The 21923-nt window shown below is 56.2% G+C and overlaps 2 protein-coding genes across 3 annotated transcripts in view; one reads left to right on the top strand and one right to left on the bottom strand.

Annotated features, from left to right (window-relative positions):
• Nucleotides 1–13692, top strand: part of LOC105494141 (DEAF1 transcription factor) — a 53642-nt gene extending 39950 nt beyond the window's left edge. For both annotated transcript variants that reach the window (XM_071074008.1, XM_071074009.1), the window contains exons 11-12: nucleotides 1317–1406; nucleotides 13271–13692. In XM_071074008.1, coding sequence (XP_070930109.1) covers nucleotides 1317–1406; nucleotides 13271–13375 — 195 coding nt within the window. In that variant the 3' untranslated portion in view covers nucleotides 13376–13692. The remainder of the gene's footprint in view (nucleotides 1–1316; nucleotides 1407–13270) is intronic.
• Nucleotides 13693–16483: 2791 nt separating this feature from the next.
• On the bottom strand, nucleotides 16484–21163 carry LOC105494142 (dopamine receptor D4). The gene is made up of 4 exons (XM_011762291.2): nucleotides 20784–21163; nucleotides 18457–18569; nucleotides 17651–18348; nucleotides 16484–17555 (listed from the first exon to the last, which is right to left on the bottom strand). The coding sequence occupies exons 1-4, from the start codon at nucleotides 21054–21056 to the stop codon at nucleotides 17353–17355; spliced, it is 1287 nt and encodes a 428-aa protein (XP_011760593.2). The 5' UTR covers nucleotides 21057–21163; the 3' UTR covers nucleotides 16484–17352.
• Nucleotides 21164–21923: the final 760 nt, after the last annotated feature.

Raw genomic sequence — 21923 nt, 5'->3', positions numbered from 1 at the left:
CCACAAACGTTAATCATTGACAGCATGTTGATCTATGCGCTGATTAGAAAGAAAAGCTGCAATAATGTAATTCCAGGAGAAAGTACACAAACCTCTGGTGTCGTTTTTCTTTTTTCTTTTTTTTTTTGAGATGGAGTCCCGCTCTGTCGCCCAGGCTGGAGTGCAGTGGCCGGATCTCAGCTCACTGCAAGCTCTGCCTCCTGGGTTCAAGGGATTCTCCTGCCTCAGCCTCCCGAGTAGCTGGGACTACAGACGCCCGCCACCACACCCGGCTTATTTTTTGTATTTTAGTAGAGACGGGGTTTCACCGTGTTAGCCAGGATGGTCTCGATCTCCTGGTCTCGTGATTTGCCTGCCTCAGCCTCCCAGAGTGCTGGGATTACAGGCATGAGCCACCGCCCACCGCGCCCAGCCCCATGTCATCTTTTCAATCCACCACAGAAGCCGGCTCGGGTGGTGGGTGGGGATGTCGGCTGTGGTGCCGCCGCTGCAGTTTGGGACACACGCCTGCCACAGTGCACCCAGGCTGGCGCCACCCAGGCTACCTGCTCAGGAGTGTTGGGAGTGGTGGACTCCTGAGTTTAATTTTCTGTGCTGGCCTGGCTGGAGTGAAGCTCTTTGGAGTTTGGAGAAAGATTTCCATGCTGATTTCCCTTTTTTTTTTTTTTGAGACCGTGTCTCGCTCTGTCACCCAGGCTGGAGTGCAGTGGCGCAGTCTCCGGGTTTCACCGTGTTAGCCAGGATGGTCTCGATCTCCTGACCTCGTGATCTGCCCACCTCAGCCTCCCAAACTGCTAGGATTACAGGCGTGAGCCACCACGTCCGGCCCTGATTTTCCTTTTTTTTTTTTTTGAGATGGGAGTCTCACTCTGTTGCCTCTGCCTCCCGGGTGCAAGTGATTCTCCCACCTCAGCCTCCCAAGTAGCTGGGATTACAGGTGGCCACCACCACACCCAGCTAATTTTTGTGTTTTTAGTAGAGACGAGGTTTCACAATGTTGGCTGTGCTGAACTCCTGACCTCAGGTGATCCACCTGCCTCGGCCGCCCAAAGTCCTGGGATTACAGGTGTGAGCCACTGCTCCTGGGCCATGCTAATCTTCCAGTGAATGAATGTAGGGGGCAAACTGCACTGAGGCTAGGAAAGAGCTGATTCTGGAGGTTACGAGAACGTTCTGAGCAGCACTGGGGCAGAGGCGCAGTCAGGAGTCCAATGGGCAGACCTCAGGGCCTCCCGCCTGCACCTGCCTCTGTCCCCAGTGTCTCAGGGGCTCTCCGCAGCCACGTCACTGACCAGCCTCTTGTGTCCTTCTTGCAGCAGTCCTGCGTTAACTGCGGCCGGGAGGCTATGAATGAGTGTACGGGCTGCCACAAGGTCAACTACTGCTCCACCTTCTGCCAGCGCAAGGTAGGCCTCACCCACACCGCGCTCAGTGCCCCTGCCTCCTCCCTCGCTGCAAAGACCCCTGGGTGGCCCTCCCTCCCCGTGTGCTCCTGGTGCCTCGGACCTCGCCTGACTCCCCTCCCTGTCCCTCCCTCTGGGAATCCGGGGCTGCTGCTTGGCTCCGCGAAGACCCTGCAGGAGGCTCACATGAGCCATGCCAGGTAGTGCTCTCATGGGAGGCCCCACAAGTGGTGGCCAGAAACCCTGAGGGTTGCTGGTCAGTGCTTCCCAGCCGTCCACACCCCTGCAGAGCCACACAAGAGAGACTGTCCATGGTTCCTCTGTTTCTGTTACTCAGCCCTCTGCTCCACAAAAATTCAAGAGAACTTTTGTAGGCTAGAAATGGTAGTTCAGGATTGTATAACTTTTTCTACCATAATCAGAGTACTTGGGAGCGTTTAGTCACTCCAATTTTTTTTTTTTTTTTGAGACAGAGTCTCACTCTGTTGCCGAGGCTGGAGTGCAGTGGTGCGATCTCGGCTCACTGCAACCTCTGCCTCCCGGGTTCAAGCGATCCTCTTGCCTCAGCCTCTCCACAGCTGGGACTGCAGCCACTACCACACCCAGCTAATTTCTGTATTTTTAATAGAGACGGACAGGGTTTCACCATTTTGGCCCGGGCTGGTCTCAAACTCCTGACCTCAGGTGAGCCGCCCACCTTGGCCTGCCAAAGTGCTGGGATTGAGAGGCATGAGCTGCTGTGCCCAGCAGCTTTACTAATCTTTTTGGTGTTTGTTTTTTTTCCTCATATTTATGAGAGATGCTGGTCTATATTTTGTCCTGCTATGTCTTTGTCTCATTTTGGTGTCAGAGCAACACTGGCCTTCAAATCAGCTGGGAAGTGTGCCCTTCTGCCCTCCTTCTCTGTTTTCTTTTTGAGACAGTTTTGCTCTGTAGACCATGCTGGAGTGCAGTGGCACAATCTCGGCTCACTGCAACCTCCGCCTCCTGGGTTCAAGTGATTCTCCTACCTCAACCTCCCGAGTAGTTGGATTACAGGCTTGTACCTCCACCCTTGGGTAATTTTTATGTTTTCAGTAGAAACAGGGTTTTACCATGTTGCCCAGGCTGGTCTCAAACTTCTGGCCTCAAGTGATCTGCCTGCCTCAGCCTCCCAAATTGCTGGGATTACGAGTGTGAGCCACGGCACCTGGCCTGTGTTTGATTTTTATTCAGTTCGAATATTTTATTCAGTTGAAAATATTTGCCGTGTGATTTTTTTCTGTGACCTGTGAATTATTTGGAAGTGAGTGCTGGGTTCACGAGTAGATCTAAAAAAGAAATAGAAGTATACTAATTTCAAATATTTGTGGATTTCTTTTTTTTTTTTTTTTTTTTTTTTTTTTTTGAGACGGAGTCTTGCTCTGTCACCCAGGCTGGAGTGCAGTGGCCAGATCTCAGCTCACTGCAAGCTCCTCCTCTCGGGTTCACGCCATTCTCCTGCCTCAGCCTCCCGAGTAGCTGGGACTACAGGCACCCGCCACTTCGCCCGGCTAGTTTTTTGTATTTTTTTAGAAGAGACGGGGTTTCACCGTATTAGCCAGGATGGTCTCGATCTCCTGACCTCACGATCCGCCCGTCTCGGCCTCCCAAAGTGCTGGGATTACAGGCTTGAGCCACCGCGCCCGGCCATTTGTGGATTTCTTAAATGTACCTTTATAATTAATTTCTACTTTAATTACATTGTGGTTCAAGAACATACTTAGTATTTTTCAGTATCTTTAAATTTATTGAGATTTGTGTTAGGGCCTAGCGTATGGTCTTATGGAGAATGTTGCTTATATATTCTGCTCTGTTGGGTGGAGTGTTAGATAGATATCAGTAGGTTGGTTAATAGTATTGTTCAACTCTTTCATATTCTTGCTGATTTTCTCTACTTGTTCCACCCCTTATTTAGAGTGAAGTGTTGAACTTGTCAGCTATTACTGTTGAATTAGCTGGGGTTTTTTTTTCTTTTTTTTTTTTTTTGAGACGGAGTCTTGCTCTGTCGCCCAGGCTGGAGTGCAGTGGTGCAATCTTGGCTCACTGCAACCTCCACCTCCCGAGTTCACGCCATTCTCCTGCCTCAGCCTCCCGAGTAGCTGGGACTGCAGGCGCCCACCACCACGTCCAGCTAATTTGTTGTATTTTTAGTAGAGACGGGGTTTCACTGTGTTAGCCAGGATGGTCTCGATCTTATGACCTCAAGATCCACCTGCCTCAGCCTCCTTTCAAAGTCCTGGGATTACAGGTGTGAGCCACCACGCCCGGCTGAATTATCTCTTTATCTGCAATTTTGCCTGTTTTTGCTTCATTTATTTTGGGACTCTGTTGTTAGGTGCATATATGTTTAATTTATAATTATCGTGTCTTCCTGATGAATTAGCTCTTTTATCATTATAAAACATCCTTCTTTGTCTCAGTAAGTTTTTTATTTTTTATTTCTTTCTTTTTTTTTTTTCTTACAGAGATGAGGTCTTGCTGTGTTGACCAGCCTGGTCTCCATCTCCTGGCCTCAGCCAGTCCTCCCATCTCAGCCTCCCGAAGTGCTAGGATTATAGGCATGAGGCACTACACCAGCCAATAGAAGTTTTTATATTAAAATTTATTTTTTCTGGCTGGGCACGGTGGCTCACGCCTGTCATCCCAGCACTTTCGGAGGCTGAGGCAGGTGGATCGCCTGTTAGAAGTTTGAGACCAGCTTGGCCAACATGGTAAGACCCCATCTCTACTAAAAATACAAAAATTAGCTGGGCATGGTGGTGCATGCGTGTAATCCCAGCTACTAGGGGGGCTGAGGCAGGAGGATTGCTTGAACCTGGGAGGCGGAGGTTGCAGTGAGCTGAGATTGTTCCACTGCACTCCAGCCTGGGTGACAGAGTGAGACTGTCTCAAAAATATATATATATTTTTTTCTGATAGTAGTATAGACATTCCACCTGTCTTATGGTTAATGTTTGCATCTTTTGTTTTTGAGACAGTCTCACTCTGTCACCCAGACTGGAGTGCAGTGGCATGATCTTGACTTACTGCAGCCTCTACAGATACACGCCCCATGTCCAGCTAATTTTTTGTATTTTTAGTTGAGACGAGGTTTCGCCATGTTGCCCAGGCTGGTCTCGAACCCTTCGACTCAAGTGTTCCACCCCCTGCTTGGCCTCCCAAAGTGCTGGGATGACAGGCGTGTGTCACTGCACCCAACCTGCATCTTTTTAGAAAACATCTTTTTGGCTGGGTGCGGTGACCCACAGCAGTAATCCCAACACTTTGGGAGGCCAAGCGGGGAGGATCACTTGAGCCCGGGACCAGCCTGGCCAACAAAGCGAGACCCTGTTTCTATTTTTTAAATAAATAAATATATAAATAAACAAACATCTTGTTACTTCTAATTTGTGTCCTTGGCTCTTAAGCATTCCCTTAGAGACAGAATGTGCTTGGATCTTAGGTTTTAATCTAGTCTGATAGCCTCTGCTTTTGTTGTTGTTGTTGTTGTTGTTGTTGTTGTTGTTGAAACAGAGTCTTGCTCTGTCGCCAGGCTGGAGTGCAGTGGTGCGATCTCAGCTCACTGCAAGCTCTGCCTCCTGGGTTCACGCTATTCTCCTGCCTCAGCCTCCCACGTAGCAGGGACTATGGGTGCCCGCCACCACGCCTGGCTAATTTTTGTATTTGTTTTAGTAGAGACGGGGTTTCACTGTGTTAGCCAGGATGGTCTTGATCTCCTGACCTCTTGATCCGCCCGCCTCGGCCTCCCAAAGCGCTGGGATTACAGGCGTGAGCCACCGCGCCCAGCCTTTTAAATTTTTTTTTTTTGAGACAGAGTCTCACTCTGTCGCCAGGCTGGAGTGCAGTGGCGCTATCTCAGCCCACTGCAAACTCAACGTCCTGGGTTCAAGTGATTCCCCTTCCTCAGCCTCCTGAGTAGCTGGGATTACAGGTGTGCGCCTCCACGTCCAGCTAATTTTTGTATTTTTTTTTGAGACGGAGTTTCGTTCTTTTTGCCCAGGCTGGAGTGCAATGGCGCGATCTCAGCTCACCGCAACCTCCGCCTCCCGGGTTCAAGCGATTCTCCTACCTCAGCCTCTTGAGTAGCTGGGATTACAGGCATGCGCCACCATGCCTGGCTAATTTTTGTATTTTTAGTAGAGATGGGGTTTCTCCGTGTTGGTCAAGCTGGTCTTGAACTCCCGACCTCAGGTGATCCACCCGCCTTGGCCTCCCAAAGTGCTGGGATTACAGGCGGGAGCCACCACGCCTGGCCTAATTTTTGTATTTGTAGTAGAGATATGGTTTCTCTGTGTTGGTCAGACTGGTCTCGAACTCCTGACCTCAGATGATCCACCCGCCTTGGCCTCCCAAAGTTCTAAGATTACAGGTGTGAGCCACCGCACTGGCACTAGGCCTGTTTTGTTTTTTGAGTTGAGACAGAGTATCGCTCTGTCGCCCAGGCTGGAGTGCACTGGTGTAATCTCAGCTCACTGCAACCTCTGCCTCCTGGGTTCAAGGGATTCTTGTGCCTCATTCTCCCGAGTAGCTGGGACTGCAGGAGGGCACCACCAGACCCAGCTAATTTTTGTATTTTTAGTAGACACAGGGTTTCACCATGTTGGTCAGGCTGGTCTTGAGCTCCTGACCTCAAGTGATCCGCCCGCCTCGGCCTCCCAAAGTGCTACGATTACAGGTGTGAGCCACTGCGCCCAGCCTTTTTTTCTTTTTTTTTTTTGAAGTGGAGTTTCACTCTGTCACCCAGGCTGGAGTGCAGTGCAGTGGCACAATCTCAGCTCAGTGCAGCCACCGCTTCCCAGGTTCAAGCAATACTCCTCCCTCAGCCTCCCAAGTAGCTGGTATTACAGGCACCTGCCACCATGCCCATTTTTTTTGTTGTTGTTGTTTTGTGATACAGTCTTGCTCTGTCTCCCAGGCTGGAGTGCAGTGGCACAATCTCTGCTCACTGCAACCTCCGCCTCCCAGGTTCAAGTGATTCTCCTGCTTCAGCCTCCCAAGTAGTTGGGATTGCAGGCATGCACCACCATGGCCAGCTAATTTTTGTATTTTTTGTAGAGATGGGGTTTTGCCATGTTGGCCAGGCTGGTCTTGAACTCCTTGACTCAAGTAACCCGTCCACCTTGGCCTCCCAAAGTGCTGGGATTACAGGCATGAGCCACCTCGCAAAACCTAATCTACTCATGTTTAATGTAATTATCGATGAGTGGATTTGTGTTTGTATTTGCAGTTTATGTCTCATGTCTTGCTCCTCTGTTCTTTCACTAACTTCTTTTCTGTTAAATGTGTATTTTCTAGTTGTATTTTCTAGTGTACCAGTTCTTTTGTTGAACAATTTTAAACAGTATATTTTAAGTTATGAGTTATTTTCTTACTGCTATAGGTATTACAATATACATTTTAATTTATCTCAATTTCAGTGGGAGGATAGAATTTCCTCAAGCAGAGAAAGCGTACTGCAGAGGCCGAGTATATACATTCCTGGCAGAAGCTTTTTGGGCCCCAGTATAAGCACTCGCTGAGCTCCTTTCACCAACAAAATGAACACATCTCGTTCTTTTTTTTTTTTTTTTTTTTTTTTTTTGAGATGGAGTCTCACTCTGTCACCCAGGCTGGAGTGCAGTGGCGCGATCCCGGCTCACTGCAACCTCCAACTCCCAGGTTCACGCCATTCTCCTGCCTCAGCCTCCCAAGTAGCTGGGACTACAGGCGCCCGCCACCATGCCCGGTTAATTGTTTTTATATGTTTAGTAGAGACAGGGTTTCACCATGTTAGCCAGGATGGTCTTGATCATCCTGGGATTACAGGCATGAGCCACCACGCCTGGCCACATTCCGTTCTTTAAAAAGCTGCCTTCCAGCCGGACCTCCAGCCCTGGCCACCCTGTCTCCAAGCCTCCCTCAGATCCTGTTCTTTAAAAAGCTGCCTTCAGCCAGGCATGGGGGCTCACCCCTATAATCCCAGCACTTTGGGAGGCCGAGGCAGGCGGATCACGAGGTCAGGAGATCGAGACCATCCTAGCTAACACGGTGAAACCCCGTCTCTACTAAAAATACAAAAAATTAGCCGGGCGTGGTGGCGGGCACCTGTAGTCCCAGCTACTCGGGAGGCTGAGGCAGGAGAATCGCTTGATCCCGGGAGGCGGAGGTTGCAGTGAGCCGAGATCACACCACTGCACTCCAGCCTGGGTGACAGAGCGAGACTCTGTCTCAAGAAAAAAAAAAAAAGGCCGGGCGCGGTGGCTCACGCCTGTAATCCCAGCACTTTGGGAGGCCGAGGCGGGCAGATCACAAGGTCAGGAGATCGAGACCACGGTGAAACCCCGTCTCTACTAAAAATACAAAAAAAAATTAGCCGGGCGCGGTTGTGGGCGCCTGTAGTCCCAGCTACTCGGGAGGCTGAGGCAGGAGAATGGCGTGAACCCGGGAGGCAGAGCTTGCAGTGAGCCGAGATCGCGCCACTGCACTCCAGCCTGGGCGACAGAGCGAGACTCCGTCTCAAAAAAAAAAAAAAAAAAAAAAAAAAGCTTAGTTTTAAATTCATAACTTCAAAATTATATATGATAGGAAGTTGAAGTCCTCATATTCTCTCCCCTTAGAGATAACAAAAATTTGGTGTTTGGTTTTCTAATGTCTTACTTTTATTTGTTTAGTTTTGAGATGGAGTCTCACTCTGTCACCCAGGCTGGAGTGTAGTGGCATGATATCCGCTCACTGCAACCTCCACCTCCTGGGTTCAAGCAGTTCTCCTGTCTCTGCCTCCCGAGTAGCTGGGACTGCAGGCACACACTACCACATCTGGCTAATTGTTTGTATTTTTGTAGAGCTGGGCTGTCTCCACATTGGCCAGCCTGGCCTCGAACTCCTGACCTCAGGTGATACGCCCACCTCTGCCTCCCAAAGTGCTAGGATTATAGGCGTGAGCTACTGCGCCCGGACTCTAACATCTTACTCTTAAAAAGCGGTGATAGGTCAGGTGTGGTGGCTCATGCCTGTAATCCCAGCTCTTTGGGAGGCCGAGGCAGACGGATTGCTTGAGCCCAGGAGTTTGAGACCAACCTGGGCAACATACATGAGACTCCATCTCTACAAAATACGAAAGAATTAGTTGGTGTGAGCCTGTGGTCCCAACTACTTGGAAGGCTTAGGTAGGAGGATCCCTTGAGCCAGGAGAGGTTGAGGCTGCGGTGAGCTGAGGTGACTCCAGTGCACTCTACCTTGGGCGAGAGAGCACAACCCTGTCTCAAAAAAAAAAAGCAGTGATAATTTTAAAAATTCATTATAGAGGACTTGGTGTGTACACAAAAGTATACACATGAGTTTATGCGTGTTATGAAACCCCAACAGGAATCCCCTGCACCCACCACCCACCTGAAGAAAGCCAGCCTTGGGGGCCAAGCTCCGTGTGATCCAGCCCCTCCTGGGCCTGGGGGCTGTCAGCTGAGGCGTGTTTCTGGCACCCGTACTCTTTATGCTTTCTCCACACACGCGTGCCTGTAGACAGGGTACCTCTGCAGTCCCCACGGCAGGGCCTGTTCCCAGGAGGGTTTGGGGGCTCTGGGCATTTTTCCCCACCCAGCCCTGGTGTCCTGCCTGTGGCCTGCTCCCAGCACCACCCGGACTGAATCACCCACCTTCTTTTTTTTTTTTTTTGAGACGGAGTCTCGCTCTGTCGCCCGGGCTGGAGTGCAGTGGCTGGATCTCAGCTCACTGCAAGCTCCGCCTCCCGGGTTCACGCCATTCTCCTGCCTCAGCCTCCCGAGTAGCTGGGACTACAGGCGCCCGCCACCTTGCCCGGCTAGTTTTTTGTATTTTTTAGTAGAGACGGGGTTTCACCATGTTAGCCAGGATGGTCTCGATCTCCTGACCTCGTGATCCGCCCATCTCAGCCTCCCAAAGTGCTGGGATTACAGGCTTGAGCCACCGCGCCCGGCCGAGTCACCCACCTTCTGTGGTGCCAGCACTTTCTTTTAACCCTTAACTTGAAAAATGTGACACGTGCACAGGAGTAGGATCGCCCAGGAGAGACCCGTCAGCCTCACCTGTGTCAGCTGCTTTAGCACCTGCCCTTCTGGCTTGTCCCCCCGCTCTTTGGGCTGAGGGCTGAGCATTTTAAAGCAAGCCCCACGCATCATTATTTTCATTTGTGAGGCCTCGATCACTGTAAGTCAGATTTGGATTGTTTCTTAATTGGATTTTTAGTCACTGTTATTATTTCATTACTTACTTATTTTTGGTTTTTGTTTGTTCGTTTGTGTTTGGTTTTGTTTCTGTTTTTGAGACAGAGTCTGGCTCTGTCACCCAGGCTGGAGTGCAGTGGCGCAATCTTGGCTCACTGCCACCTTCACCTCCCGGGTTCAGGTGATTCTCCTGCCTCAGCCTCCCTAGTAGCTGGGACTACAGGTCCGTGCCACCACACCTGGCTAATTTTTGTATTTTTATTTTTATTTATTTATATATTTTGAGACCAAGTCTAGGTCTGTTGCCAGGCTGGAGTGCAGTGGCATGATCTTAGTTCACTGCAACCTTTGCCTCCCGGGTTTAAGCAATTCTCCTGCCTCAGCCTCCCAAGAAGCTGGGACTACAGGTGCGTGCCACCAGGCCCAGCTAATTTTTGTATTTTTAGCAGAGATGGGGTTTCACCATATTGGTCAGGCTGGTCTTGAACTCCTGACCTCATGATTTGCCTGCCTCGGCCTCCCAAAGTGCTGGGATTACCGGCATGAGCCACCATGCCCAGCCTATTTTAGGTTTTTTATAGACAGGGTCTCGCTTTGTCACCCAAGCTGGAGTCCGGTGGTGCCATCATGGCTCACTACAGCCTCGACCTCCTGGCTCAAGTGATCCTCCTGCCTCTGTCTCCCAAGTAGCTTGGACCACAGGCATGAGCCACCACATCCAGCTAATTTTAAAACATTTTTTATAGAAATAGGGTCTTGCTATGTTGCTCAGGCTGGTCTCCAACCCCTGACCTCAAGTGACCTCAGCCTCCCAAAGTCATGGTTTTTAAAGTCTGTGATGTTGGCTTTTGTCATTTATTTGTATCAGGCACTGTCACTGTTAGCTTTTTTTTTTTTTTTTTTTTTTTTTTGAGATGGAGTCTCGCTCTGTCGCCCAGGCTGGGGTGCAGTGGCCGGATCTCGGCTCACTGCAAGCTCCGCCTCCCGGGTTTATGCCATTCTCCTGCTTCAGCCTCCCGAGTAGCTGGGACTACAGGCGCCTGCCACCTCGCCCGGCTAGTTTTTTTGTATTTTTTAGTAGAGACGGGGTTTCACCGTGTTAGCCAGGATGGTCTCGATCTCCTGACCTCGTGATCTGCCCGCCTCGGCCTCCCAAAGTGCTGGGATTACAGGCTTGAGCCACCGCGCCCGGCCTTCACTGTTAGCTTCTTGTGAATTTAACCATTTTTTTCTATTTTTCGAAAACTAAAACACTAATTTCTAATTCTGGCTTTTCAGATAATGATTTTTTTTTTCAAAAGTATTTTAACATTATACTGTAAGAAGCATCACATTGGCCGGGCGCGGTGGCTCAAGCCTGTAATCCCAGCACTTTGGGAGGCCGAGACGGGCGGATCATGAGGTCAGGAGATCGAGACCATCCTGGCTAACCTGGTGAAACCCCGTCTCTACTAAAAAATACAAAAAACTAACCGGGCGAGGTGGCGGGCGCCTGTAGTCCCAGCTATTCGGGAGGCTGAGGCAGGAGAATGGCGTGAACCCGGGAGGCGGAGCTTGCAGTGAGCTGAGATCCGGCCACCGCACTCCAGCCTGGGTGACAGAGTGAGACTCCGTCTCAAAAAAAAAAAAAAAGATGGAAAAATTTGCTTTAAAAAAGAACTCAGGATGTCTGATTTTTAAAAGTCAACCCTGGGCATTTGCCTCTTTGCTTGGAGAACTTGATGGAAGCTTCTGTAGCTCAGAGTGAACACTGACGTGCGCCCCCTCTCCCTCCATCTGCACAGGCCCCAGGGAGTGGCTCAAACCTGTAGACCAGAGAAAAAGCATCTAGAACTCCTGGGGGCCTTATCCAGGGCCCACATCCTCTCAGTGGGGGCAGGTCCCATGAGGGGTGCAGGCCCCTCGCCCCACACAGAGTCTGGGCAGGAACCGGAACCCGTCCTGGTTGCCCCGGAGTGGAGGCCGGGGAGGGGCGGGCGGTGGGTCTGCACCCGATGCGGCGGTTTGCTGATGTGTGTTTTCATGCCATGTAGATTTATAGTCTGTTACCAGGAAAATTTTTTTTTTTTTTTATGAGACATAGTCTCTCTCTGTTGCCTGGGCTGGAGTGCAGAGGCACAATCTCAGCTCACTGCAACCTCCACCTCCCAGATTCAAGTGATTCTCGTGCCTCAGCCTCCCAGGTAGCTGGGATTGCAGGCGTGCGCGACCACAGGCGGCTAGTTTTTGTATTTTTAGTAGAGATGGGGTTTTGACATGTTGAGCAGGCTGGCCTCAGGTGATCTCTTCATCTCCTGGCCTCAGGTGATCTGCCCACCTCGGCCTCTCAACATGATGGGATTACAGCCCTGAGCCACTGCGCCTAATTTTGCTTTTTTATTATAATCAGCTGGAATTCTGCCCTCTAGGGAATAACCCGGTCACCATTTGGACGCGTTTATTTCTGCTCTGTGTGTTGTGTGTGTACCTGTCACGCCCCCGTGCAGGGAGCTGCCTCTGTCTGACGAGGCCGCCTCAGCTTCAGCACCTGGCGCTTCCTCTAGACCTCTGCTGTGTTCCGAGGTGCTTGAGGTAGCAGGAGGTGGGGCCTGGTTCCGTGTGCTGACCTCACCGGAGCTGTGACTTCTCCCAAGCACCATCCCCCTCCTTCTCTCTGCAGAGCCCCTCTGCAGCCACAGGCTGGTTCCAGTTTGCTTTTTCATCTTTGCCATTAAAAACAGAACTGGGGCCGGGCACAGTGGCTCACGCCTATAATCCCGGCACTTTGGGAGGCTGAGGTGGGCAGATCCCCTGAGGTCAGGAGTTCGAGACCAGCCTGACCAACATGGTGAACCCCTATCTCTACTAAAAATGTAAAACATTAGCCAGGTGTGGTGGCGGGCACCTGTAATCCCAGCTACTAGGGAGGCTGAGGCAAGAGAATTGCTTGAACCCTGGAGGTGGAGGTTGTAGTGAGCCGAGATTTTGCATTGCACTCCAGCCTGGGCAACAAGAGCAAAACTCTGTCCCAAAAACAACAAAAAAAACCCCACAGAACTTGATCATGTATTTAAATGTTTTTCTGCATGTCTGATATTTTTTGTTTACATCCCTAACACAAAACAACTGCTTTGGAGAGTCTTACCCTGGTTTGTTGTTTGACTTTTATTTTGATATGGAGTTGTTCTCTCCCATGGGCTGGAGTGCAGTGGCACCATCTTGGCTCACTGCAACCTCTCCCTCCCAGGTTCAAGCAGTTCTCCTGCCTCAGCCTCCCGAGTAACTGGGATTAGAGGTGCCTGCCACCATGCCCAGCTAATTTTTGTGTTTTTAGTGGATACGGGGTTTTACCATGTTGGCCAGGCTGGTCTCGAACTCCTGACCTCAGGGGATCCACCTGCCTGGGCCTCCCAAAGTGCTGGGATTACAGGCGTGAGCCACCACGCCCCACCTGTTGTTTGCCTTTTGATCCAATTCCTCAAACCAAGAGAGTGTGGAGAAGGCTGTATTGGAGCAGAGGCCACCAGAGTGTGGGCGCACTGGGGAGGGCATTCTCTCAGTACCCCCAGGTGGGCTCACAGGGGGCTGCACCCTCTGGGGTGAGGGGCCTGGGGTCCACTTTGGGGACCCTGCTCCAAGGCCCTGCTGCACCCACTGACCCCGCGGACATGGGTGTGTCCTCCCTTCCAGGACTGGAAGGATCACCAGCACATATGCGGCCAGTCAGCAGCTGTCACGGTCCAGGCCGACGAAGTCCATGTGGCTGAAAGCGTGATGGAGAAGGTGACCGTGTGAGGCTCCATCGGCCGCCCTGGGAGCTGGGGCCCCTCGCACTCCTGTGAGGCTTTTGCAGGTCGAAGGCCCCCCTGAGGACTCTGGGGGGACGTTGAGAAGAGGGGTGTGGGAAGGTAAAGAAACTTGCTGGACAAGTTATTAACACACTTTAAGCAAATGGTGCCCTGGGGAGCGGACTCCCCCCGCCCGGGCCCCCAGCCCGCTCGCGGAGAGATTTTTTATCCCTGGGATCATGAGCGTCCGGTCTTGCCCACAGGGCCTGTGCTGCGACGCATGTACATACGTGTTGTGTCTGTCAATAAAGTGTAAATAAGGTCTCCCTGCCCCACGCGGGCGGCCGGTTTCAGTGCCAGCCCTCAGGGGGGTTTCCTCCCCTTCCTTCTCCTTGTGCAGGTGGGAATCCCAAGCCCACCGCATCTCCAGTCCACAGGGCAGCGCGGCCAGGCCGGAGCCTCCGGTGCACGGGGCAGCACAGCCAGACTGAAGCCCTGGCATCTGGTGGCACCTGTAGTCCAGGAGGTCTTCATTCCTTCTGTTCCATGAGAACCTCGTGGCTGCTGGCAAGTGCAGCAGGCCTGCGGCCCTTCCCGCCAGGTTTCTGTGCACCCGGTACCCTCCTGTGCCCAGGCTTCCTGAGCAAGCCCGATGGCCCAGTGCAGCCTGTTCAGTCCATGTGGACGGCTCGGTGGCCTTGGTCCAGGGATCCACATGCAGAGCCTCATGGCCTCCTGGTCTCCCGCTTGTTTCTCATGGCTCTGGTGCCAGGTGGAGGAAAGAGAAAGGACTGAGGCCTGCATGGGACACAAGGGGGCATGTCCAGTGTGTTTGGGCACTGGGCTGGGCCTGGACATGGGACCCACCTGCCCTCCTGACTGAGAGCTCTGCTGGAGCAGCGTCACTCTTGTTCTGGAAGCTTCTGCGCTCATGGCCTGTGTTCTCTGCACACTGAAGGCTCCACGGCCGTGGCTGCACTGGGGCAAGAAAGTACAGACTCAGCAAAAGCTCAGCAGGCACCTGGGGTGGGCTGGCAGCGCCAAGAGGAACCTGCACCAACGATTCTGATGTTTGCCTCTAAGCGCTTTCTGCACCAGCTGGAGCTCTACGAGAGGCGGCCAGAGTTCCCCTGGAAGGGGCTGTGCATGGGGGCAGGGCTCACTGGCTCTGTGGGCCCTGCAGAGAACCCCCCACCATATTTGAGTCTCTGGGTTTCTCAGGACCACCTGGTTTATTCTGGTTTTCTTTTTTTTTTTTTTATTTTGAGACAGTTTCACCCTGTCACCCAGGCTGGAGTGCAGTGGCACAATCTTGGCTCACTGCAACCTCTGCCTCCCAGGTTCAAGCGATTCTCCTGCCTCAGCCACCTGAGTAGCTGGGATTATAGGTGCTCACCACCATACCCAGCTAGTTTAGGAATATTTGGTAGAGACAGGGTTTCTTCGTGTTGGCCAGGCTGGTCTCGAACTCCTGTCCTCAGGTGATCCACCCACCTCGACCTCCCAAAGTGCTGGGATTACAGGCGTGAGCCACTGCCCTGGCCTATTTACTTAGTAAAGTCTCCACCCAGCCGGGCCAAGCCCCACTGATGTTTCATCGTCCTGCTTAGACGCACTCGGTGCTGCCCCGTTGGTGCTGCCAGTGAGCAGTGGAGGCTGGAAAAGGTGTCTGGCCTGCTGCAGCACCCACTCCAGATGCTGCCCTCACCCCGCCTGTCCCTCACCCCGCCTGTTCCTTCCTCTGACCCTCACCCTGCCTGTCCCTCCTGCCTCCCCCACCGAGATGCTCTCCCTCCTGTCCCTCACCTCACCTTTCCCTTGGTCTGACCCTCGCCCCGCCTGGCCCTTCCTCTGAGACTCTACACTGAGTGGCTTTTCGTCCAACCCAGCAGGGTCCGCCATTGCCACAAGGTGGAGGCATCTTAGAGGCTCTGCTTGGCCTCGGCACTGTCCAGGCAGGCGGGCCGTGGGTTGGCCTCCATGAGGCAGCAGGGCTGGGCCTGCTCCTTTGGGTCTTAACCAACATAAAGGTGGCAGGGAAGTGAGGACCTGCACCTCTTACGAAGAATCCCCCAAAGCTGGAAACACCAGCGTGTCTGTGCAGAGAGCACAGCCGCAGAAGTGGCCAAACCCCCGCCTGGTGGGGACGGCACCGTGGGAGCCCCTTGGCACCGTGACCCCACCAGCAGTGATGCACCTGGCCGCCTGCAACCAGGCTCTGCAGGAGTGGAGTGGGGTGTTCCCTGGAATTGTGGGGGCAACTTACTCTTCCCCGATTTTCCGTAAAATGGAAGCCGGAGCACCACACATCTCTTGGGATCCCAGGTTCCCACAGCTCCTCCTTTCCAAGCCTGGGAGGCTGATGGCCAGAGGTCGCCCCGCCCCAGGGCTCTCAGCACCCCCAGGACCCCCAGATGCGTGTGCACCTCCCGTGGCCTCCAGCACTGTCAGTGAGGCATGTGTGGGGCCGTGGGTCCTGGGACAAGGCTGACGGGAGCCCCTCCTTTACTCTCATGGGTGTCCGACAAGAATCCATTGTGACTCAGTCTGTTCCAGGGGCTGGCTGGGACAGGCTGGTCCTGGGAAGTAGGTAGTCGGGGAAGGTGTCCAGGAGGAGGCAGCCGCTGAAGCTGTGACAGAAGTACATGGTCAGCAGACGGGACGGGGCAGCTGCACTGACGTAATTGGGCTTGGTCGTCTCTCCACCCAGTATTTCTTCTTTTCTTTTTTGAGACAAGGTCTCACCCTGTCACCCAGGCTGGAGTGCAGTGGTGTGATCTCAGCTTACTGCAGCCTTGACCCCCTAGCTTTAAGGGATCCTCCTGTCTCAGCCTCCCAAGTAGCTGGGATTACAGGTGTGACACCACACCCAGCCTGCACTGAGTATTTTAGCTGAGGTTGTACCCACTGCTGTAGACTGCACAGCCCAGTCTCTCAGTGTTCAGATGGGAGCTTGGCACCATGACTGGCCGCCCTGGCTGTAGATGCTGCATCCCCAGCACAGTAAAGCTCCAGCCAGCAGGACTGGGAGGCAGAGGGCCTCCCATTTCTCCCACAGCCTGGGCCTGGGAGAGAGCTGGATCCAGTCCAGGGTGGGCTGTTAACTGCACTGAGGGCCCTGGGAGCCACCCCTCCTCCCCCAGGGTCAGGGGCTGTACTATGGTTGACAAGGCCAGGCAGCCCAGGGCAGACAGGCAGCCTGGGTCGCTCTGCCCACCCTCTGACCCTGCTGCCTCCTCCCTACTCCTACCCCTTGGCCCAGCCACATGGGTGGATGCTGGGCAGAGGCTGGCTGGGTGACTGAGCATGGAGCTCCCTCCAGGGAAGCCTTTTGGTGGGACCCCACCTATCACCACAGGCCCCTTCCTGTGGGGCTTGGGGCATCCTCTCGCCAGGGACTGGCAGGAAGCTGTGCTCTGACCTCAAGGCAGCTTCTAAAATGATATATCAGGCTCCCCCGCCTGGGTCTGCTGGGACAGCAGAGCCAGGAGACCCTGTGCTTCGTCCTCGGAGGCGGGAGTTGGCCTGGGCAGGGCCTGGCGGCTGACCCCCCCCCCAGCCCCTCTCGCCTCATTCATTTCTTCCCATTGGAACTGGGCTTCCCCAGGAGACACCTTGCTCTCTGCTCGGTGCCATTTCCTCTCCCCTGCAGAGAGGGTAGGCTGGGCCAGAGCACTGCCGAACTGAGTGGGTCTCCAGGGGCCCCTTCCCCGCTCACTCTGAGCAGGGGGCCGGCTTGGTGGGGTCTGCTCTGTGGGCTTCCTTGGCGGGAAGGAAGGGGTTAACTGGCTGGGCGGCCTGGGGCCACTGGGGCAGAAGCCCTTCCTCCTCCCTTCCCCATCAACCCCAGGAGCCTTCACAGCTGAGTTTGGGAAGGAATTTGTTTAATTAACGTACAAAACCGCCCTCCCCATATCCTTGGTCCCGGAGGCCTGGCCACCAGGCCGGTGCCCAGGCCGCGGGGGGTGGGGGTGGGGGTCCGGCTCAGCAGCAGGCACGCAGGGCCTTGCGGAAGACATTGCGGAACTCGGCGTTGAAGACAGTGTAGATGACGGGGTTGAGGGCGCTGTTGACGTAGCCCAGCCAGGTGACCGCACTAACCAGCCGCGGGGGCACGGAGCAGGCAGGACACAGCGCCTGTGTGATGTGCACCACGAAGAAGGGCGTCCAGCACAGCAGGAAGGCCCCTGGGGGCGCCGAGAGCCACGTCAGCGCCCCCTGCCCCTCCGCGCCTCGTACTCCTCCCCTCCTCTCTCCCCAGCCCCCCAGGGCAGGAACGCACCGACTACCACAGGCAGGACCCTCATGGCCTTGCGCTCCCGGCCGGTGATCTTGGCACGCCGCCTCCTGCGGGTCTGCGGTGGGGTCTGGGGTGGGAGCGCAGCGGCTCGGACGGCGTCTGGGGGCGCACAGTTGGAGTCGCAGGAGTCCGGGGGGAGGCCGGGCACGGGGGGCGCACAGTTGGGGCCGCGGAGACCCTGGGGAAGGCCGGGCGCTGGGGGCGCACGGTCGGGGCCGCAGGGACCCTGGGGAGGGCCGGGCGCGGGGGGCGCGCAGTCGGGGCCGCAGGGGTCCTGGGGGAGGCGGGGCGCCGGGGGCGCACAGTCAGGGCCGCAGGGGTCCTGGGGAAGGCGGGGCACAAGGGAAGGAGGGCCGGGGCCGCTGGGTCGGCGGGGCGCGCGGCCGTGCAGCTTGGCGCGACGGGCCACCTCCCAGCGCCGCAGGCCGCGGAACGTGGCCCAGTAGAGCAGCAGCATGAGCGGACAGGGTAGGAAGAAGGAGCACACGGACGAGTAGACCACGTAGTCGCGGTCCTCCAGGCGGCACACGGCGGGGTCACGGCCGCGCACGTCGTTGAGGCCGCACAGCACGGGCGCCGCCACCGCTGCGGACAGCAGCCACGTGGCGCCGATGAGCAGCAGCTGCCGGTGGCTCCCGCCCTGGCGGTTGTAGCGCAGCGGCACGGCCACGGCCACGAACCTGCGGGGAGCGCCGAGGGTGCGCGGGACAGCGCGGAGGCCGCGGTGAGGGCGGCGGCGGCGGGAGGGGCGCGAGGGCGCGGGGGCGCGGGCGGGGAGGGCGGCGCACCTGTCCACGCTGATGGCGCACAGGTTGAAGATAGAGGCGGTGCACAGCATGACGTCCATGGCCATGAGGGCGTCGCACAGGCGGGGGCTCAGCAGCCACGCGCCACCCTGGACCTGCGCGGCGACACCACAGGCCCTGAGGTTTCCCAGCCACCGCGGGCCCTTGTGACCCCCTCTCTTATGGGTAGTTCCAGGGCTGAATATGGAGGAGGGGGCCCGGCTGTGAACCAGAGACCAGAGGAGCAGGCAGAGAAACACCCCCTCTGCACTCAGGTCTCCCTTTGTTTTGAGTTAGGGTCTCGCTCTGTCACCCAGGCTGGAGTGCGGTGGCTCCATCATGGCTCACCGTAGCCTGGAACTCCTGGGCTCAAGCGATCCTCCCACCTCAGTCTCCAGAGTAGCTGGGACTACAGCCGCGCGCCACCACCCCCCAGCTGATTTATTTATTATTTTTGTTTTTCTTTTTGTTTGTTTTTTTGAGACGGAGTTGCACTCTTGTTGCCCAGGCTGGAGTGCAGTGATGCGATCTCAGCTCACTGCAACCTCCGCCTCCCGGGTTTAAGCGATACTCCTGCCTCAGTTCCCCCGAATAGCTGGGACAGCAGCCGCATGCCACCATCCCAGGCTGATATTTTCATTTTTTTTTTTTTCTGAGACGGAGTCTCGCTCAGTGGGGCAGGCTGGAGTGCCCTGGGACGATCTCGGCTCACTGCAAGCTCCGCCTCCTGGGTTCCCGCCATTCTCCTGCCTCAGCCTCCCAAGTAGCTGGGACTACAGGCGCCCGCCGCCACACCCGGCTAATTTTTTGCATTTTTAGTAGAGACGGGGTTTCGCTGTGTCAACCAGGATGGTCTCGATCTCCTGACCTCGTGGTCCGCCCTCCTCGGCCTCCCAAAGTGCTGGGATTACAGGCGTGAGCCACCGCGCCCGGCCGATATTTTAATTTTTTGTAGAGACCCGGCCCGGTATGTTTCCCAGGCTGGTCTCAAACTCCTGGGTTCAAGCGATCCTCCTGCCTTGGCCTCCCAAAGTTCTGGGATTACAGGTGTGAGCCACCACTCCTGACCTTGGTCTCCCTTTTGTTACAAACATGAGAACGGCCTGGGGAATTCCCTGGGGGCGGGGCCTGATGTCATCGGGCTCAAGGAGAGCCCCTCCCCAGCCTGGGGTAGGCAGGGTCCCCGCTGGGCCTAGACATGAAGCTGGCTGCTCTGTCCTTCAGGGCATGAGCCAGCCTGTCTGGTGAAGCTCTCTGTGGGAGACTCGGGCGCATTAATTCATTTGTTTCCTCATCTGTAAGACGAGGATGATGATAGTATCCACATAATTGTCTTGAAGATAAATTATAATTAAAAATATGAAGACCTGCCCAGTGCCCAGCGTAGGAGTCCACGTGGAGTGACTCTCTTCAAGGGCAAAGGAGCAGGCAGCCCCCTTAATCCCTTCCCGCCGATTTGGGAAGATTAGGAGCTTAAACGTCGTCACTGTGACGTCTGCGGCTCGAAAGGAGCACAGGTCATGCGTGTCCCGTGCTGCTGGTCTCTGCCCCAGCCGCCAGGACTCACCGTGTCTACCAAGGGGAAACCCCGAGTCCCCCCTCCTCCACAGTCCGGGACACCGCGTCCCCAGCTCAGCCTTAAGCTGCTTTTCTCTGGCTGCAGAGGGGCTGGCACCAAGTCCAACCCATCCGAGGGCCAGATCTGGTGTGGAGTGTGGGATCCATCCCCCAATTCCCCCTCGGGCTTCTCCCCAGGGTTCTCAGCAGGGGCCTGGCCCCCACACACCCTCCCCTGGGTTCTGTCCAGCCCAGGTCTCCCCTGTGAGCTGTGAGCCTCCTGGGGGTGAGCCAGCATCCGCACTGGGTGTGCGTGGTGGTCTGTGGCTGTGGCCGTGTGCAGTGCGTGTGTGCAGTGCGTGTGTGTGTGTCCCAGGGCAGCCAGGGGGCCGAGCCCGCATCTGCCTGCCTGTCCAGCTGGTTGCCCTGGGGGTGAAATCCAGCTGCCGGGCGGCGGGAGGGGGCTGGCTTGACAAAGTCGCCTATTTCTGGGGTCCCTAGATCGAAGGACGGGCATCTCCTGGATAGCAGACGCCAAGACAGAAGGGGAAGGGAGGAGAGGAACGGGGGTCGGGGGACAGCGCAGCGGGGGGAAGGTCGCGAGGTGGCGGCGGTGGGTGTAGCGCGGAGGGACCAGGCGCAGCGCCCCTGCCGCCGCCCCAGCTGGAGGCTCCGGAGCAGAAAGGGGCCGGGTCGCGCCGGGTCCTCCGCAGGGACAGGGACGGAGAACCGAGGAGCAGATGAAGATGCTCGTGCGGCCAGACGGGGCTCACCTCGGAGTAGACGAAGAGCGGCAGCACCAGGAGAGCGAGGAGGAGGTCGGCGGCCGCCAGGCTCACGATGAAGGAGTTGGTGGGCGTCTGCAGGGCGCGCTCGGTGGCCACGCTCACGCACACGAGTGAGTTCCCCGCGAGCACCGCGCCGATGAGCAGCACGCCTCCAACCAGCGCCGCCGCGCCCGGCCCTGCCAGCCCCGCAGCCGCCCCCGCGCCCGGCCCGCGTCCGGCCAGCAGCCCGTCCGGGTCCGCGGTGCTGCGGTTCCCCATGGCGCGCCGGCCCCAGGCGCCCGGGCGGGCGCTGAGCACCGCGGACAGCGCCGGGCCGCAAACCGGGGAGTCCCTCCCCTTGGGCACGCCCCGGCCAGACTCTGGTCCCGCCCCCGCCCCGCCCCGGCTCAGGGGGGCCCCCGCGGCGCTCCACCGTGCGCCCAGTATTTGCTCATCTTGGAATTTTGCGCAGGGAGAGACGGGCAGGCGGACGAATGCGGCGGCCCAAAGAGACGGGAATGAAGCGAGGTGGTGGCCATGGGCAGGCCCAGCATCGCCTGGTGCGGCGCGGGGTCCGCACCCCGAGAAACCAACAAGGATGGAGGGGCAGCCAGACCAAGCCCTGAAGCGCGCGGGCATCGACGCCAGAGCCATCCTGCCCGGCCCTCGGGCCGTCCACCTAGTCCACCTGGTGTCTGGGAAAACGTCCCTCCCAGGCCCGTTCCGCCAGACGCGGGAAGACCGGAGCTTAGGCTCTGCCCGCCTCCCGGGGGACTCGCCTCGACCTCGCGCGCACCCTCCTGCCCGCGACTCCGCGCCCGACCCAACCGCCGACGCCTGGCTCGTACCCCCGCTCCCCAGCAGCCTCTGGTCCTCAGCCCCCGCGACCACCACAGTCAGCCGCGGCCCCACCCATTGCACAGTCGGTCCTCCCGTGGCCGCCTCCGGTAGTGGGCCGGCACCTCTCCCCGACCCTCCACCCCCGGGCGGACAGCTGAGCGGTCGACCCTGCTCCCTCCTCCAGTCCCTCCAGCCCAAGACCCTGAGCTAGGTAGGCGTCCCTCTGACCCTGGGCAGAGGGTCCGGGGACCGGACAGTAGGTTCAGCCCGCGAGGAGGCAACGAGAAAGACAAGACAGGCCCTGGC

Source organism: Macaca nemestrina, chromosome 12 (assembly GCF_043159975.1).
Source record: "Macaca nemestrina isolate mMacNem1 chromosome 12, mMacNem.hap1, whole genome shotgun sequence".
Taxonomy (NCBI): Eukaryota; Metazoa; Chordata; class Mammalia; order Primates; family Cercopithecidae; genus Macaca; species Macaca nemestrina.
Note: the sequence above shows the minus strand (reverse complement) of the source record. Positions and strands in the feature narration are given on the sequence as shown.